The 17954-nt window shown below is 35.6% G+C and overlaps 1 protein-coding gene across 2 annotated transcripts; it reads right to left on the reverse strand.

Annotated features, from left to right (window-relative positions):
• Positions 1 to 1510: 1510 nt before the first annotated feature.
• Positions 1511 to 17812, reverse strand: LOC125655348 (transmembrane protein adipocyte-associated 1-like). 2 transcript variants are annotated; one of them, XM_048885616.2, is made up of 11 exons: positions 17699 to 17812; positions 15305 to 15528; positions 13919 to 14051; positions 12198 to 12287; positions 11613 to 11685; positions 9983 to 10062; positions 9287 to 9421; positions 7183 to 7243; positions 6642 to 6744; positions 5844 to 5924; positions 1511 to 3935 (listed from the first exon to the last, which is right to left on the reverse strand). In XM_048885616.2, the coding sequence occupies exons 2-11, from the start codon at positions 15502 to 15504 to the stop codon at positions 3674 to 3676; spliced, it is 1218 nt and encodes a 405-aa protein (XP_048741573.1). In that variant the 5' UTR covers positions 15505 to 15528; positions 17699 to 17812; the 3' UTR covers positions 1511 to 3673. The 2 variants fall into 2 exon arrangements, with proteins under 2 accessions (XP_048741573.1, XP_048741572.1); XM_048885615.2 differs by having other exon boundaries at positions 15305 to 15525; positions 17699 to 17797.
• Between the last annotated feature and the right edge of the window lie 142 nt (positions 17813 to 17954).

Below are 17954 nucleotides of genomic sequence, written 5' to 3' on the forward strand. Positions count from 1 at the left end.
TCAATCTCACTATTACAGAGAGTTAGAGATCTCTGTCAACAGTCCATCTCACTACTACAGAGTTAGAGATCTCTGTCAACATGCAGTCAATCTCACTATTACAGAGTCATAATCAACAGAGTTAGAGATCTCTGTCAACAGTCCATCTCACTATTACAGAGTTAGAGATTTCTGTCAACAGTCCATCTCACTATTACAGAGTTAGAGATCTCTGTCAACAGTCCATCTCACTATTACAGAGTTAGAGATCTCTGTCAACGATCCATCTCACTATTACAGAGTTAGAGATCTCTATCAACGATCCATCTCACTATTACAGAGTTAGAGATCTCTGTCAACAGTCCATATCACTATTACAGAGTTAGAGGTCTCTGTCAACATGCAGTCAATCTCACTATTACAGAGTTAGAGATCTGTCAACAGTCATCTCACTATTACAGAGTTAGAGATCTCTGTCAACAGTCATCTCACTGTTACAGGGTTAGAGATCTCTGTCAACAGTCCATCTCACTATTACAGGGTTAGAGATCTCTGTCAACAGTCCATCTCACTATTACAGAGTTAGAGATCTCTGTCAACGGTCCATCTCACTATTACAGAGTTAGAGATCTCTGTCAACGATCCATCTCAATATTACAGAGTTAGAGATCTCTGTCAACAGTCCATCTCACTACTACAGAGTTAGAGATCTCTGTCAACATGCAGTCAATCTCACTATTACAGAGTCATAATCAACAGAGTTAGAGATCTCTGTCAATGATCCATCTCACCATTACAGAGTTAGAGATCTCTGTCAACAGTCCATCTCACTATTACAGAGTTGGAGATCTCTGTCAACAGTCCATCTCACTATTACAAAGTTAGAGATCTCTGTCAACAGTCCATCTCACTATTACAGAGTTAGAGATCTCTGTCAACAGTCCATCTCACTATTACAGAGTTAGAGATCTCTGTCAATGGTCCATCTCACTATTACAGAGTTAGAGATCTCTGTCAACAGTCATCTCACTATTACAGAGTTAGAGATCTCTGTCAACAGTCCATCTCACTGTTACAGAGTTAGAGACCTCTGTCAATGGTCCATCTCACTATCACAGAGTAAGAGATCTCTGTCAACAGTCCATCTCACTATTACAGAGTTAGAGATCTCTGTCAATGGTCCATCTCACTATTACAGAGTTAGAGATCTCTGTCAACGGTCCATCTCACTATTACAGAGTTAGAGATCTCTGTCAACGGTCCATCTCACTATTACAAACTTAGAGATCTTTGTCAACAGTCAATCTCACTATTACAGAGTTAGAGATCTCTGTCAACAGTCAATCTCACTATTAGAGTTAGAGATCTCTGTCAACAGTCCATCTCACTGACATTTCTCCAGTTTGTTTGAACATAAGACTATTCATTACGACTCTCCTCTAAGAAATGCAATCAGACCAAACACAGTTAAACAACCACCATGTTTCAACTGCCTTAAGTACACTGGTTCTCAGAAATATAAAAAAGTAGCACATGCAAACAACCTTTAATTATGAAAATGTGTCCATGACGATAATATTGCACAAATATTTCATGACATCAGAAAGTACTGAATAATATAATTAACATAGGATTATATTAAAGAAAAACAAACATGTCTATAAAAATTAAATTTTTCCAATGATCTTTTAAAATAAAACATTCCTTTTGACCCGGTTCTTTTGTGTTGATACACATATGGAATTTCTTTGTGTAATTTGATATATATACTCCAACATATATATTTGCATATACAAAGCTCCAACTAAAGCTGAATGTACATCAAAAATACAATTTTCATTTTATTTTCAATAACATTTCATACCAAAAAACCCACAGTGAACACACAGTTGATGTTTATCTGAGTTATCTACCCTTTGACCAGAGACACTTGAATTAAACTATGAAGCTTTTCTACCCAAAGCAGAAATCTCTGAAAACTGAATCCAAATTCTATAATCCCCAAGGTCGTTTCTCAAGGATCAATAATAACAAGTGCCAAAATCATTAAAATTTAATTCACTAAAACTGAATGATTCTCTTTAAATAAGTCACATTCAGAATAGATGCAGAGTTACACCCCTCCCCCCTTCTCTGCTTACATGTTGACTTTGATACCTTAAGAGATTCCGAGCTGTTCCCACAACAAAATATTAAACAGCACACCTGAGCTGTCTAATGTCAGATTGAAAATTGAATTTTTTTTGGAGTGGGTTATTGAGGGGGGGTGGGGGGTGGGGTGTGTGTGTTGACACAAGATCATTAATCTGGATTTCATTTTGTTGTAAAAATATTCTACTGCAATATATCTGAGAACCAGAAGATCAACAATCCAGACAGAAAGGGTCCTGTGATAAATGTAAAAAATTGAATTGGGTCTTCCACTGCCTAATCAAAGTATGATGTTTAAAATTTCTGAAATTCTTCCCAAGGAAAATTAAGTTATTGCATGTCATAGAAAGTACTGATGGACAGACCGAGTGATTACTGTAGGGCACCTGCCAGATGGTATGACCATAAACATGTTTATTCTCACTAGAATAGCGACCATGTTGAAGTTTTTTTTAAAAGTTTTACGACTTCCAATAAGTTCAGGCAGTATCTGTGGTGGTACATGACTATAGAAGAAATAAACATTAAAGTCTTAACAAATTTGCTGTTTGAGATTCAAAAGTTTTTCTTGCTTTTATCATCAATTTATCATTATGATATCATTTAACAAACCAAAGTACTTCATTTATCAATAATCAAAAATCCTACAAAATCAAACAAAAACAGACTCAGATCATTTGAGTCTCAATTAAAAATCAAAGACCAACTTTTTACAAGTAGATAAAATAACATTTATGCTAATTACAATCAAACTCCATGCACAGCAAATAAACAGTTTTCTAACACAATAAATTAAACATTAATCTGAGAAGATAAAACAGAAAATGCAAAACATTAATCTAATATTCTTTTCATCAAGAGAAAGTTATCCACATCATTCAGTGAAAAAATAAACTACTGTGCACATGAATATTGCCGTGTGTTGTTAATTACGCGCATTTCCTTTTGCAGACCACATGTGTAGTGTTTAATTATGCAATGTCAGTATCTTTAGTTGATAAATTGCTCAACTATGGGAATAGTATGCATATGCCCTGGGTAATTTACATGGGAGTCTTGTGATTGCTTATTTAGAATAAATAACATCCATACGTAAACTGTAGAGGCATACTGAGTGTAAAAAAAACCCACATGTAAATTATAATCGTGTATTTAGTGTAAATAACCCCCCACACGTAAATTATAATCGCATATTTAGTGTTATTAACCCCCACACGTAATAAATTGTAATCGCGTATTTAGGGTAATAAATTTCCATGTTTACAGTAACCATTTAATAAGATAACTAACCTATACAATTATAAAGCTCTTTAGTATAAAGTCACATGACCTCACACAATGTAACCTTGAGATACACACAAATATAGATACCTATATTTTCACAGTCTGAAGGATCTGAGAGCACCTTAAGTAGTGGTACCAAACTAATGTAGTGTAGAATTCAGAGTATCAGTGTGTTACTACGCTTATCACAACTTAATGTCTGTACCGCACTACAGCGATTTACTGCACGACTATCACTGAAGCAAGCATCGACATGGCCCTACGCTGAGGCCTGGTAGTAATCACTGGTTGGTACCATATCCTGGTCCGTGGCATTAATGGAGCCGTTGGGAAGTAGTGACGGCCTCGTGTAATACGACCCCGAATGGTGATCGAAGTGTGTACTGTCGAAGCTGACGTTTATGCTCTCCGTGTCCTCGGACTTTTGGACGTTCGTTTGGTACGGCATGCTGACCGTGTCATCCTCCGGCGCTTCGTCCACCTGACTCTTGTATGAGAACAGTATCCGGGGCTGGGTGTGCCTTCAATGTTCACAAAAGTTTGTAAGTGTTAATGAGGAAAAATGAAAATTCATGCAAAATCTTCCAAGATATGAAAATTAATATGATTATTATTTTTTATATAAAACTTTAGTTCTCGTGTTATGAGACCTTTTTAATATTTACAAGCAGTAATGCAGCATTTGATCATGTCTACATTAAAAATGTAAATTTTTAGTGCTCGTTACTAATTTTTTTTTTTTTTACATGTGTAGAATTTTTTAAAATTATAAATGTACACTTTTCCTTGCAAATCTAAACAAGAGGCCCAGGGGCCTTATAGGTCACCTGAGTATCATGTAACAACCTTCCAATGTTTGAATTAGGTTTGTGTTTAAATATAAGAATTTTACTTTTGGATGGAAGAAACATTGAATAGCTATGTGGTCAGCCCCGCCTTTGCACCAGAACCCCTGACCCAGGGGCCATAAATTTCAGTTTTGAAAGAAGCATCCTTGATATCATTATCATACTATTAGTTTGTCTACTTAATACCCAGCAGCAGAGGAGAAGATTTTCAAAGAAATAAAATGCATTTTCACTATATGATCAATAGGGCCCCACCCTAATACCAGAACCCCTGACCCAGGGGCCATAAATTTCACAATTTTGAAAGAGGCATCCTTGCTCATCATAACCATGCTATTGGTTTGTCTACTTAATACCCAAGGACAGAGAAGAAGATTTTCAAAGAAATAATGCATTTTCACTATATGACTTATAGAGCCCCACCCTAGCACCAGAACCCCTGATCCAGGGGCCATGAATTTCACAATCTTTAACAAGAGGTACTGTGAGCAATGCTCACTAAGAATACGCCCCGCTTACCCCAATCTCCCAAAGGGTGTTGGTAATAGGTATAAACTACCTCTTTTCTGAGTGTTGCTACTTCGATGTCCAGTGCGCATGACCTTTGACCTTTTGACCCCAAAGTCGATAGGGAACATCTTCATCCCATGGGTAGTCCATATATATGATATGGTGATGGTAGGTGGAAAGGATAATGCTTTAGAGCCCGGAAACCATTGCGTCTACAGACGGACGGACAACTCGATTCCAGTATACCCCCCCACAACTTGTTGCGGGGGGTATAAAGAGGCATCCTTGCTCATCATTACCATGCTATTAGTTTGTCTACTTAATACCCAGAGACAGAGAAGATTTTCAAAGAATTTCTACATTTTCACTTTATGACCAATAGAGCCCCACCCTAACACAAGAACCCCTGCCCCAGGGGCCATGAATTTCACAATTTTGGTAGAGGGCTCAATGCTCATTATAATTATGCCCACAGTTTGGCTTCTTGATGTCCAGGAGTAAAGAAGAAGATTTTTTAAAATTACACTCATTTTGATGGTTTTTGCCCCACCCCTCAGGCCCCAGGGGGGCAGGGACCACGAATTTCACAATTTTTGTTCCCCTTCACCCACAGATGCTATATGCCAAAATTGGTTGAAATTGGTTCAGGGGTTTCAGAGAAGAAGCTGAAAATGTTCAAATGTTAATGCACGACGAACGACGACGGACAAAAACAGATAGCAATAGGTCACCTGAATGAATTCAGGTGACCTAAAAATCTGAAAAAGTTCTGTAGTTATAATATCATATTAAAATCTTATGCTCATCAGAAATTTGCTACAAATTACACAAACTAAAAAGCTAAAACAGACACTCTTTATTGAAATATGCTTTGCTAAATAAAAATTGAAAGTCACTGGGGGAGGGGGGTACAATTATGTCCATACAATACATAGTGCTTTCCTAATTAATTCTCTTGTTCATAAACGGTTACTATAATGTAGAGACTAACACAGAAATCTTAATGGCACTTTACATTATAGATACATAAGCAAACCAAGTATGCTTTAACCAGTGAATAAAATCACTTACATAAAGAATTTTCTCAGGAACACCAGATAAACCAGCGGCACGAAGCAGGTGAAATAGATGTACGACGTCAAATCAATAATACTGCAACAAAATGACAGACTAATTCAATTCTTTAATTTGTATTAGTTAATTACAGCTGTAAAAGTTAGACCCATGGAAGTTAATCTGTTCCAAACTTTACATCTCCATATCTTCAAATTTTTGAAAGAATTTTAGCTCTTTTATATCCATTCTTAATAAACTTACAATTTTACACATTCACCACATTCTCAACACTCCCACTGAATACCTACCACTTTCTCACCACTCCCACTGAAGCATTCTCTATCCAGAGTTCGGTGTGCTACTTGCTAGCATAACATACCCATTGATGAGAGAATGTCACTGAAGACCTACCACATTCTCTACACTCTCACTAAAGACCTACCACATTCTCACCACTCCTACTAACGACCTACTACATTCTCGCTAATCTCATTGAAGACCTACTACATTCTCACTATCTCGGGGGATCCAGGTTAGAATAGGTCCTCAGTACCCCTTGCTTGTCATAAGAGGCGCCTAATGGGGTGGTCCTTCGGATGAGACTGTAAAAACTGAGGCTTCATGTCACAGAATGTGTGGCATGATAAAGATCCCTCCCTGCTCAAAGGCCACAAGCGCTGAACATAGGCCAATTAGGCCTAAATTTTACAGCCCTTCACTGGCAATGGTGACGTCTCCATATGAGTGAAAAATTTTCTCGAGAGAGATGTTAAACAATATACAATACAATCACCACTCTCACTAAAGACTTACCACATTCCCTGCTGAATTTCTCCATACAGCAATCCACTGCCCACGGCCTGTGTCAGATTTAGGAGAGCTAAAAAGGCGGCATAGCGGTAAAATGACTTCTTAGCTGAAATATTACATTGAATACAACCGTTATAAACATCTACAGCTTGTGATACATCATGACTTCCTGAAATACCACTTTAGTAATGACCACAATAGATACATACTGTATCATCAAATAATTACTATCATAATTTCATTCTTTTAAAATACCATTTTAACATTAATGGTACCATGATCAAACATTAAAGTAAAACATGCTTATAGCGAAGTGCTGGGGATGAACAATTTTGTTTCGTTATAAACATAATTCACTATATCCTTTTAGTTCACCATTTTTTTTTTAAAACTACAGGAAATGAAATCATTCACTGTAAGTGCAAATTCATTGTATGCATATTTCACTGTAACTGTATTTTACTGTACTATACTTATGAAATACTCTGAGAAAGAAAAGGTCAATACATGCATGTACAGTGTATATAATGTTGTCAATACTTACGTGGAAGTGACCACCTTTCTTTAAGACTAGTCCATGGTAAAATGAATATTATAATGTACACCTGTAAAGTGACAAAATCAACAGTAGAATAAATGTCACAGTTCAGGGAACAAAACATCTGTGTTTTCCCCCAGTTCAGTTTCATTTTGGGTTACTAAATAAAATAACTGAATGAATTCAAGAATAAGGAGAATCCTGCAGTAACAGGTGACCCTCGGTGGCTATAGAACTTCGATCTCTCAAAGTTCAATCACAGTCCTGATTTTCTTCTTTATATAACTAAGCAAATTTACTCTTGATCTCTCGAACGTTTAATCTTTTGAAGTGAAATTTGGGTCCCATATACATATGTTATTGTTTTTCACTCCCGATCTCTCGAAGTGGTGGTAGTGTATATAAATCCTCTCTCCAGTGTATAATTATTTCCGCTTGGACCTTACATGGATCATGATGAATGCCTGGGGCTAGCTCGGCCATGTTGATTAGGTGTTTACATACACTGTAGTTGACCCATCACCTGTGCTTCCTTGTGGGATATATAGGTAATTGTTTAATAGGTCAATTGAACCCTCCACCAGTGCTTTATTTTTGTTATATAATTCGACTACAGATAAAATTTACAACTGGTTTGGACTTAATGAGACAGTAAATTTGAGATTATGATTTCGAGACATCCCAAGGAAGCATCGTTATTCTGAATCATTATATTGTGTGTTTTGTGTAAAATGACTGGAAATTATGACAATTGTGCTTTGTGTAGTAAGTAAATTACTGCGAAATTTTGTTATACAGTTCGAGATATTTGTCTTGTGAATATGTACATGTATGTCTATATTAACATGAATAAAGAACAAATAAATACATAAACTTTAAAAATCCAAGATGAGGTTTTGTGCCATTGAAATTGAATCAATTTTGAATTATCTAAAATGTGAAGGAGTACGTGTCAAAACAATGCCAGGATGTTGTAAATACGCACTCTGGTTACTATAGAATCTGAACCACAATGGTCAGACCTTTACTTTCTGGATTTGACTTAAACTTTCTATCTCTCAATCAATCAAAGTTTTATCAAGGTCCCTTGAACTTTGAATTATTGAGGGTCACCTGTAATTACATTGCTGTACATCTCTAATGCATTTTATCCAACAAAATAACAATAACAATAGTAGTGGCGAGCCTTATCCATGCATGTCTAACATAGCCTCTACCAAGGGATTCAGATATTAGATGTAAAATTGAACATTTTATTTGATAGCACGGTGGTTAATATATATAATAATCTCCATGTTGCAAGGACATGATTTTAAATAAATTAGAATTTTATAGTTCGGTGGGGATCTGGTTTAGAATAGGTCATCAGTACCCCTTGCTTGTTGTAAGAGGCGACTAAATGGGGTCGTCCTTTAGATGAGACTGCCGAAACCGAGGCTGCATGTCACAGCAGGTGTGGCACGATAAAGATCCCTCCCTGCTCAAAGGCTGCAAGTGGTGAGCATAAGCCTAAATTTTGAGGCCTTCACCGGCAATATTGACGTCTCCACATGAGTGAAAGATTCTCAGGTGGGATGTTATACATGTACAATCAATCAATCAATATAATTTCCTATGATAATGTAATGATTAAATAAACATATTTCAGCATTCACATGAAATAGTAAATAAAGAGATTTAGATTCAAGTTTGTTAACGTCACCATGTAACATTGAATTGGTTAAAATAACATTGATAAAAATAACGCACCAATCATAGCGCATTCAGCAATCAAAATCAGATATTGTAAAAAAAAAAACGAACTCTGGAAAATACTAACTAAACCGCACTGTTAGTGTTTTACAATGGTTAACAGACTTTTCAGTTAATTGTGACAGTACTACTGCATATTCATATCAGACACAAGTTACATGTTAAACAAGGAAAATAATGAATTTCACCGCATGCCAATAACAATTTTCATGGACATTTTTCTGATTCGAGATATCAGAACTCAATCCAATGTCATATTTGGATCTCTCTTTACCATCTAATTAGTACTTACAACAAGGATATACTCGTGACACAGAACAATATTTTGATCTCTCATGGCAAGCTAATCTGTACTTACAACAAAGAATATAAGGGAACTGGTGATCCAGAAAATCATTCCCCCATGAGCGAAGATGTCGAAGTTCTGATACGTTTGATTGATACCTTTCTCGACGTGGAACTGTGGGTCTGGATACTCAAATTCTAGTGTGCCCTAAAGATCCAAACACTCAATTAAATTCCCATCAATTCCAAATACACATAAAATGCAGTAAAAAAATACTTGTATACCTAAATTGAATTAATACTAAGATTATACATGCAAGTATTCATTCATATTGTTCTAGTGTAAATCAGTCTTTGTTTTCTATAACTTATTGTTAGCTGTAACTAAATATCAGGCAATTTGAATAGATATAATGTCTAATTCAAGCTTTATACAATGGGGATAGTTACCCTAGTACATCAGTATATTTAACTAAACATGACATCACTAACAACACTCTGTATCGACCTCACTAACAACACTCTGTATCGACCTCACTAACAATCTGTATTGACCTCATTAATAACACTCTGTATCGACCTCACTAACAATACTCTATATCGACCTCACTAACAACTCTCTGTATTGACCTCTCGAACAACACTCTGTATCGACCTCACTAACAACACTCTATCGACCTCACTAACAACTCTCGGTATCGACCTCACTAACAACACCATGTATTGACCTCATTAACACTCTGTAACAACACTCTATCGACCTCCTTACCTGTGTACAGGAATATAATAGAGCTACACATGACGTCACTAACAACACTCTCTGTATCGACTTCCTGCTGTCTAAATGTCCTGTAACAAACCAAAGCCATTCATCTATAATAGTGTAAGAACACAATTAATACTGCTGAATATAATTCTAATCAGGAAGAAGCCCACGGGCCAAATCGCTCACCTGAGCAACAGCATTCCCAATGTACAATCTTAAACCTGACTATCGCTGTTGAATAATGGCCTAAAACCTTGAATTCATATTAAATGAGGATGCTTGTATATGAATTTAACATATTCTTATGATTCCTAAAAAGATTTTTAAATACTTTCCCAAAATATATTTTCCCTTAAAACATTAAAGTCTCATTGTTGACCTGCCCTGAAGGGTTTTGATTTAAAAAAAAAAAGGTCTATTAAAAAAATATAAAATGTAAAAAAAATTCCAAGACTTTTGACTCTTAATGTGGTTCCTGGGGTCAAGTTTTAATAACACTTGAATTTACAGTTGTACTGTTGTATTTTTATTTGACAAAAATTGCCCCTTTGATTTCTTGGGAAAACTTTTGATAACATATTTCTTCTGCAAAACTTTAAATTATCTGACAAATTGTTCTCTAAGACTTGTGGTTCTTAAGCAAAATATTTAAGAAGAATTTTGCAATAAAATTTCAATCTCCTATTGTGCCCATCTCCTCTATTTGAAAGTACTGCTCTAAACTTGAACGTTCATTACAAGATAAAGATTTCTGGTTCAGTGGTTCATGAGAAGATATTTGTAAAATCTTAATTATCTCCCTTGGTATGGAACATGAGCCAACTTGAATCTCCTTTACTTGTGTAATAGTACTAAGTTTTGACAATCCATTACTGACAAATATATGTTTTTATATTCATACATATTTAGATCTTAGATCCACCCCTTTATTTACATTACTACACAAAGGTACACTTACAATTTATATACCTTGGGGGCTTTGGTCATGGATTTGAGTGTGGTCATTTTGTATGAAGGGTTTTTATTGGTCAGTGATTGTCAAGTTGCATTTGGTTGGTTTTCTCGGTTCTATAGTTTTACCGCCAGTTTTGAGTATCTGAATATTTTTCAGAAGCTAGGTAGACATACATTTGAATAGACGTGATTTTGAGAAAGAGTTTAATACTGACAGCAGACTACAAAATCCTTGATTTCTGGGCTATCTTTAGTGATATACTGTCAAGTCCAATCACTGTGTCCAAATAAATATATATTGAGACCTGAACCCTAAAGGCGTTTCGTTACTCATTCTTGTTGGGAGAAACCCTGTTACACTTGTAAAGGCTTTTCTGCCAAGTTTAGATAATAATTACAGCTCTCTGTTTTCTGAGAGCATGAAAATGTGTAAAGTTTACACCAGACAGACAAACCAACACAGGCATATGCTACACAAATGATGATCAGAAAAAACTGACACAAAGAACCGACTCCAGTGAGCTAATATCACAAAGATAGAAAAACATTTCATGGAATTGTCTTTAACACAGAATCTGGTCACTTTAATTATGAAATATTCATCCTGTAAGGAAAATGAACCAGCATTGTTACATTAGATGACAAATTAAGAAACAGATGTTGAATATTCTATATATACCAAATGCTAGGCCAAACACAATAATGGACATTTCTGTGGCAAGAAGAAAGAATCTCAGGACCAACCATAGAACCTGAAAATAACAATGCAATGAACCATTCACTGTATATAAAAAACAATGCATTAACTGTTCACTGTAAACAAAATAACACAGAACTTTACTGTAAATAAATAACACAGACCTTTACTGTAAATAAAATGACACAGAAGTTTACTGTAAATAAAACAACAAACTTTACTGTAAATAAATAACACAGAACTTTACTGTAAATAAAATGAAACAGAACTTTACCATAAACTGAAAAATAACACAGAAGTTTACTGAATACTGTAAATAAAACAACATATATAACACTTGACCTTGGCAGTAGTTACTTAATATATGAGTATAAAAACTTGTAGTGACCTTAGCTAATTACTAGTGTATATCAGAATAAAAATTTGTAGTGACCTTAGCTAATTACTAGTGTATATCAGTATAAAAACTTGTAGTGACCTTAGCTAATTACTAGTGTATATCAGTATAAAAACTTGTAGTGACCTTAGCTAATTACTAGACTAGTGTATATCAGTATAAAAACTTACCTTGTCTGCAATATCACCAGCCAGAACAGAGGCATTGACTGTCATAGACACCACACATCTCAGGACACTGATCAGGGCCACTAAACACACCTGTCAATCAAATACACATAATACTGATTAGGGCCACCAATCAAACACACATAATACAGATCAGGGCCACCAATCAAACAGTTAACACACATAATACTGATCAGGGCCACCAATCAAACACACATAATACTGATCAGGGCCACCAATCAAACACACATAATGCAGATCAGGGCCACCAATCAAACACACATAATACTGATCAGGGCCATCAATCAAACACACATAATGCAGATCAGGGCCACCAATCAAACACACATAAATACAGATCAGGGCCACCCATCAAACACACATAAATACAGATCAAGGCCACCACTCAAACACACATAAATACTGATCAGGGCCACAAATCAAACACACATAATACAGATCAGGACCATCAATCAAACACACATAAATACAGATCAGGACCACCTATCAAACACACATAAATACAGATCAAGGTCACCACTCAAACACACATAATACAGATCAGGGCCACCAATCAAACACACATCATACTGATCAGGGCCACTAAATACACCTGTCAATCAAACACACATAATACTGATCAGGGCCACCAATCAAACACACATAATAAAGATCAGGGTCACCAATCAAACACACTTAAATGTAATAATCACTAATCTTATTCAAAATTAAACTGTTGAGCACAAATTTTTGTGCGAGGGCATTTACTAGCTATCACTATGATGGCATGTAGCACAAAAGGGACCTACTTTATGACAATATTTGCCAAGGGTCCATAAGTCTCTCAAAAATAAGACAAGAAAGCCCCAAACTCAAACTTGATCTGTACCCCACTGATATAAGTTCATGTAAATTTAATTAATTTATTTGATGAAGGGATAGCCAAAACATTCAGAAAACATGGATGCACACAAGTGCTAATCATTACAGGGCTCCCACCTATAGTAGGTGCTCTAATAAACTGTTCCTGAAAATGGAAGCCTTGAACACTAAGCCATGTATACATCACTGCTAGTAATATCTAACTATCTATAGCAATAAAAATCAAAGCATAAATTTGATATTTTACAAATGCTAGAAAACAATCTGTTTTGTTTCGGGTAGAGTTGTTTAGCATCTATACAGCATTACCTGTTCACTACCACTGAATTTAAAATAGACATCACTAAAATTGTGGGGTTTCATCATTCAAATTTTGCAAAATATGTAGAAATTAGAGGGTTTTGTCAGCAGAATTTTGAATATCTAATATGCTTTGCAGGAATTTGCCATCCCAGTTATGAGGTATGATATATGTTTTAAAATGGCAAAAATTATGATATACATGTATATGAAAAACAGCGGTATTGATAGGATGCAAACCTATAATTTCCATAGCTGTATTATGGAAAAACTAAGTCTTGCATATTGTGAAATCTAGAGAAATCTGGGAAATTACTTGTGATTATGACATCACAATTAGAATACTATGATTCCAACATGGAGAATATTTATGTCCTTTAGTTAATGTGCATACTGCATTTATTTCATAGTAAGCTTGCTTGAATTTACTGATTCTTAGTCTTTCCGAGATCAGGGTTTTAAAACCATTGGACTTTGTTACTTGTACATCACACAACTAGAAATCCTTTGAATATAAATGTTTTAAGAACTGAAGCACTCACCAGTACATAAAAGGCTGTAAATATTGGACTGCTGGTACTTCTCAACTTGGCTATGGCAGATTTTGATTTGTAGAGAAGAAACGCGAGAAAAAAAATGTTTGGAATCAAAACGATCAGGTCCCACACTCTGACTCTGTAAATAAGAGTAAGTAATTTATTTATCAATGTGTAACACAGCTTACATACCTAAAAGAAAACCACAGAATGCAGAGTTCTTGAAATCTGCCGGTCCTACCGGCAAAACTGATACAATGTATATATTTCTAGAGTCCGGTGATTTTTTTGTATACAATCGGTCCGAATTGAAGGACCGGTAATCTGTAACCGATCAATTTAGAAGTTTATATCCTCTTCACATGCATAGTTTTTAAAATGTAGTTATGAAATCAACTAAACGTTTCAATCTGCATATTTAAATAAATTCTAGCACTTTTCTGATTTGGGATGAAGTGCAAACGATAATTATTAGACAATTTCCTTTTCATATTTTTCCGGATCATATTCGAATCATAAGCCACTAATAATATTAAGTTTTGTTACTTGAATTCAAATTTGTCATGTGGACAGATGCATCTGAAATTTTAATGGAAATCGGCTTGCAGGCCATTCCAGGCTGGGGCTCCATTGCTGCTCGCACAAATGTGCGCACCTTTTCAACCCTTGGAGAACAAGTCTCCTTACTCAGTAATGCATTTGAAGCCACATGGATGGCATTCAATGGTCTGAATTTACTACAACTCCGGTCGTGAGGCTGTGAATATTGTGGCTTTACATTAAATATTAATTTGTTTTTCAGTTTTATTTTGTTTGCGGTTTTTTTATTCAAGTAACTAAGATACTGACCAGTAAATATTTGTTCAGACCAGTAAATTTTTTCATCAATTCACTAGTCCACTTGACCATTGACATTTTTCTTATTTCAAAATCTCTTGAGTATTCAATACAACGCCCTATAAGTGATCATAGGACAATTGGAAATGCATCAACTTCCTCATTATAAGGAAAATACATTGTATGGTTTTATTTTAGAATTCAAGTGAATCAAGATAACATCTTTTTAGATTTTAAAATCAATCCCTGCAGTTACACAACAGGAGACATCATAACAAACAGTGGAAATACAGTGTAACCCAACTCATCTAACACCTGTATAATAGCTTTTACAGTGAAAAGCGAATCTGAATTTCTTCCATGAACTTCACACAATCTGACAACCTGTCTAATCCAACACAGCAAATCAGATTAAACAGATTTTACTGTACATATACTAACACTGAATGAATTCATATTTCCTTCCTCCTCTACTACATTATACACATGTAAGATTTACTTAAAGTTCTGAAGGATTTACTATTTATAAGCACAGCAGCTTGCATTTAGCAATACCTTGACTCTCCAATATCATCATACAGAATGGCTTGGCAGACTGGCTCTGAAAGGGTGAAGGATGGCAGAGGGGTATCATTTCCTGGTGAGGGATCAATCCCTGGGGTGGTAGTCAGATTAGCATGCACTAGTAAATTCCTGGATCCCTGCTCCACTCCTAGTGGGTTGTGTCCTAGTGACAACTTTAATTGACTAGACATGAATACTGCTTGTTGTAGTCACTACTGAAATGGAAGATAAATAATTACAGAACAGTCAGAGTGGAGCAAAATTGGTTGATATTTCAAAAGGTGAACAATACATTATGTGAATGATTTTGGACACTCAATAAAATGTGCTACATTTTCTTTTTGTAATTATAGGAAAGGAGGTTTGGGCTGGACCGGGACCCCTTCATTACCAATCAGGTGCTCTAACCACTGAGCTACTCAGACTGAAACCCACGGTCCTTATAGCCCTAACTGTTACATTCCTCCCTTCTTTATCTTTACCCTTGATGACACACAGCCCAGATTCTTTTTGCTTCTGTGGGAAGTTTCTAGTATACCGGTCCCCAATAGCACGCGACTGTACTTGAGCAGTTATTCCCGTTGCCGTTGCTAAGCGGACTGTAAACACACTACCATTTGCATTTTCATCTTGGATGCTGCGACGTGGAACTTGCCAATGTTTTGTGAAATAAAATTGATTAGAAAGCCCAGCGGTGATTGAGTGGAATTAAGTGGGGGCTTGGGAGCGGCAGCCCCCGATAAGTCAAGATGATCATGTGAGTTTATTATATAGATTTTAAAGAATTTAGCAAGGATGTTGGGGACAGCCCCCATTTCGGAATTATCCGTGGGCTAAAATGTCGATTAAAGCGTTTTAAAAAGTTTTTTCCCCAATGTTGCACTTTCTAGAATATTTTTCATAAAATAGGAAGAATCAATATCCTTTCTCAATCCCAGAAGAAATTCAGTTTGCTTTCATCAACATCTCATTCAGTGATGATAACAATTCAGGAGAATTACGTAAGATAAGGCACACGTCACAATATTCCTAAACAATGGATTCGATCAATTTTGGAACACAAAATGTACGTCTTTTTGTATTCTGTTTTCATTTTAAATTTAAAAAACTGTGTTTAAAAACCAGTTTTTTAAATTTCATTTTACACAAGGAATTCAATTTTGGGCTTAATTTTGGAATTTTTTTGCCATTTTAATGATTTTACCAATTGCTCATGCGATCGTATATATATATATATATATATATACTAAACCGCCTTCGGCGGCACTTATTTTAGCACCATATTTTGGGGACTGGTATACTAGAAGTGTTCCCCTTCTGTTATGACTTTCACCTGATTGAAATCTAGGGGTGGTCAATGGCACCAAAATAATGACCAATTATAATATATAGGAAGGGAGGACATTTTTGGGCTGGACCGTGAATCAAACTCAGGACCTTTGCACAACTAGTCAGGCGCTCTAACAATTGAGTTACCAAAGCCAAAATTCACGGTCCTGTACGGCTATAGCCCTATGTGAACGGTACATAGAATCACCGAAATTACCGCTAATCACCGAAATTACCAAAGAAATGACCGAAATTACCAATAAAGGGGCCGAAATTACCTCAATGTATGTTTATCTATATACTATCTAGTCACACATCAAATTTTATGAAGATTGGTAACAATTTAAAGGAGTTATGGTCATTAAACCGATTAATGTGAAGCGTAAATTTATACGAGTTATTTCTCATGTTATATATATCATATTCATGGTATTGATTTATACAATGTGTGATAAATAGATAGAATAAAATATTTGTCCTGAATTTTATATTGCCATTTGGAACTTACTGGCTATTCATAGTTCGCTTACTGAGTACCTATCGGTAAAGGGAATTAACTCAGATTCACACGTCACAATAATCGGTTTTATGGAAACAATTCCTTCAAATCATTACTAATCTTCATGAAATTTGATGTGAGACTAGATGGTATACAGATGAACATATACTGAGGTAATTTCGGCCCCTTCATTGGTAATTTCGGTCATTTCTTTGGTAATTTCGGTGATTAGCGGTAATTTCGGTGATTCTATGCACCCCTATACAACTGCATTTTGTTTTTTAAAAAAAGAACATAAAAAATTTCACGTTTACTTTGATGTCTAAAACTGATCTAAATGCAAGAAATCGTGTCCAGAATATCAACACCTTCCCTTTACGGAAGCAATTTATTCTCACCAATTGGCAATTTCTCCGTCTAACGTCGGTTAAGTTAATGAGGCCTGAGGGGAGGAGTACGTGTCTACTGAGATGTCAAATGCTTTCGTTGTCAAGTCCTCATTTATTCTAATGCGTATAAATATAACATATTTATGAAAATGAATAAAAGTATCTTACCTAAAGCTTAACAGGCTCTATTTAGTCATTTTAGGCCGAATTGCGTTTAATCGTTCAATTTGTTTGGCAACACTGCCAGCTTCCTGCCATTTTGTTAAAAAATTGTTGTATCTCGAACTCGATTTATAATTGTAGATCTATCATGCTTTTAAAAAGACATGTCAATAGTTGAAAAATTATATATCAACATCGATTTTCCTAAAATGAAATGTATAGCAAAACTTCTCTCTAAACTTAAAAGGAAGAAGAGGATCCA

Source organism: Ostrea edulis, chromosome 7 (assembly GCF_947568905.1).
Source record: "Ostrea edulis chromosome 7, xbOstEdul1.1, whole genome shotgun sequence".
NCBI lineage: Eukaryota > Metazoa > Mollusca > Bivalvia > Ostreida > Ostreidae > Ostrea > Ostrea edulis.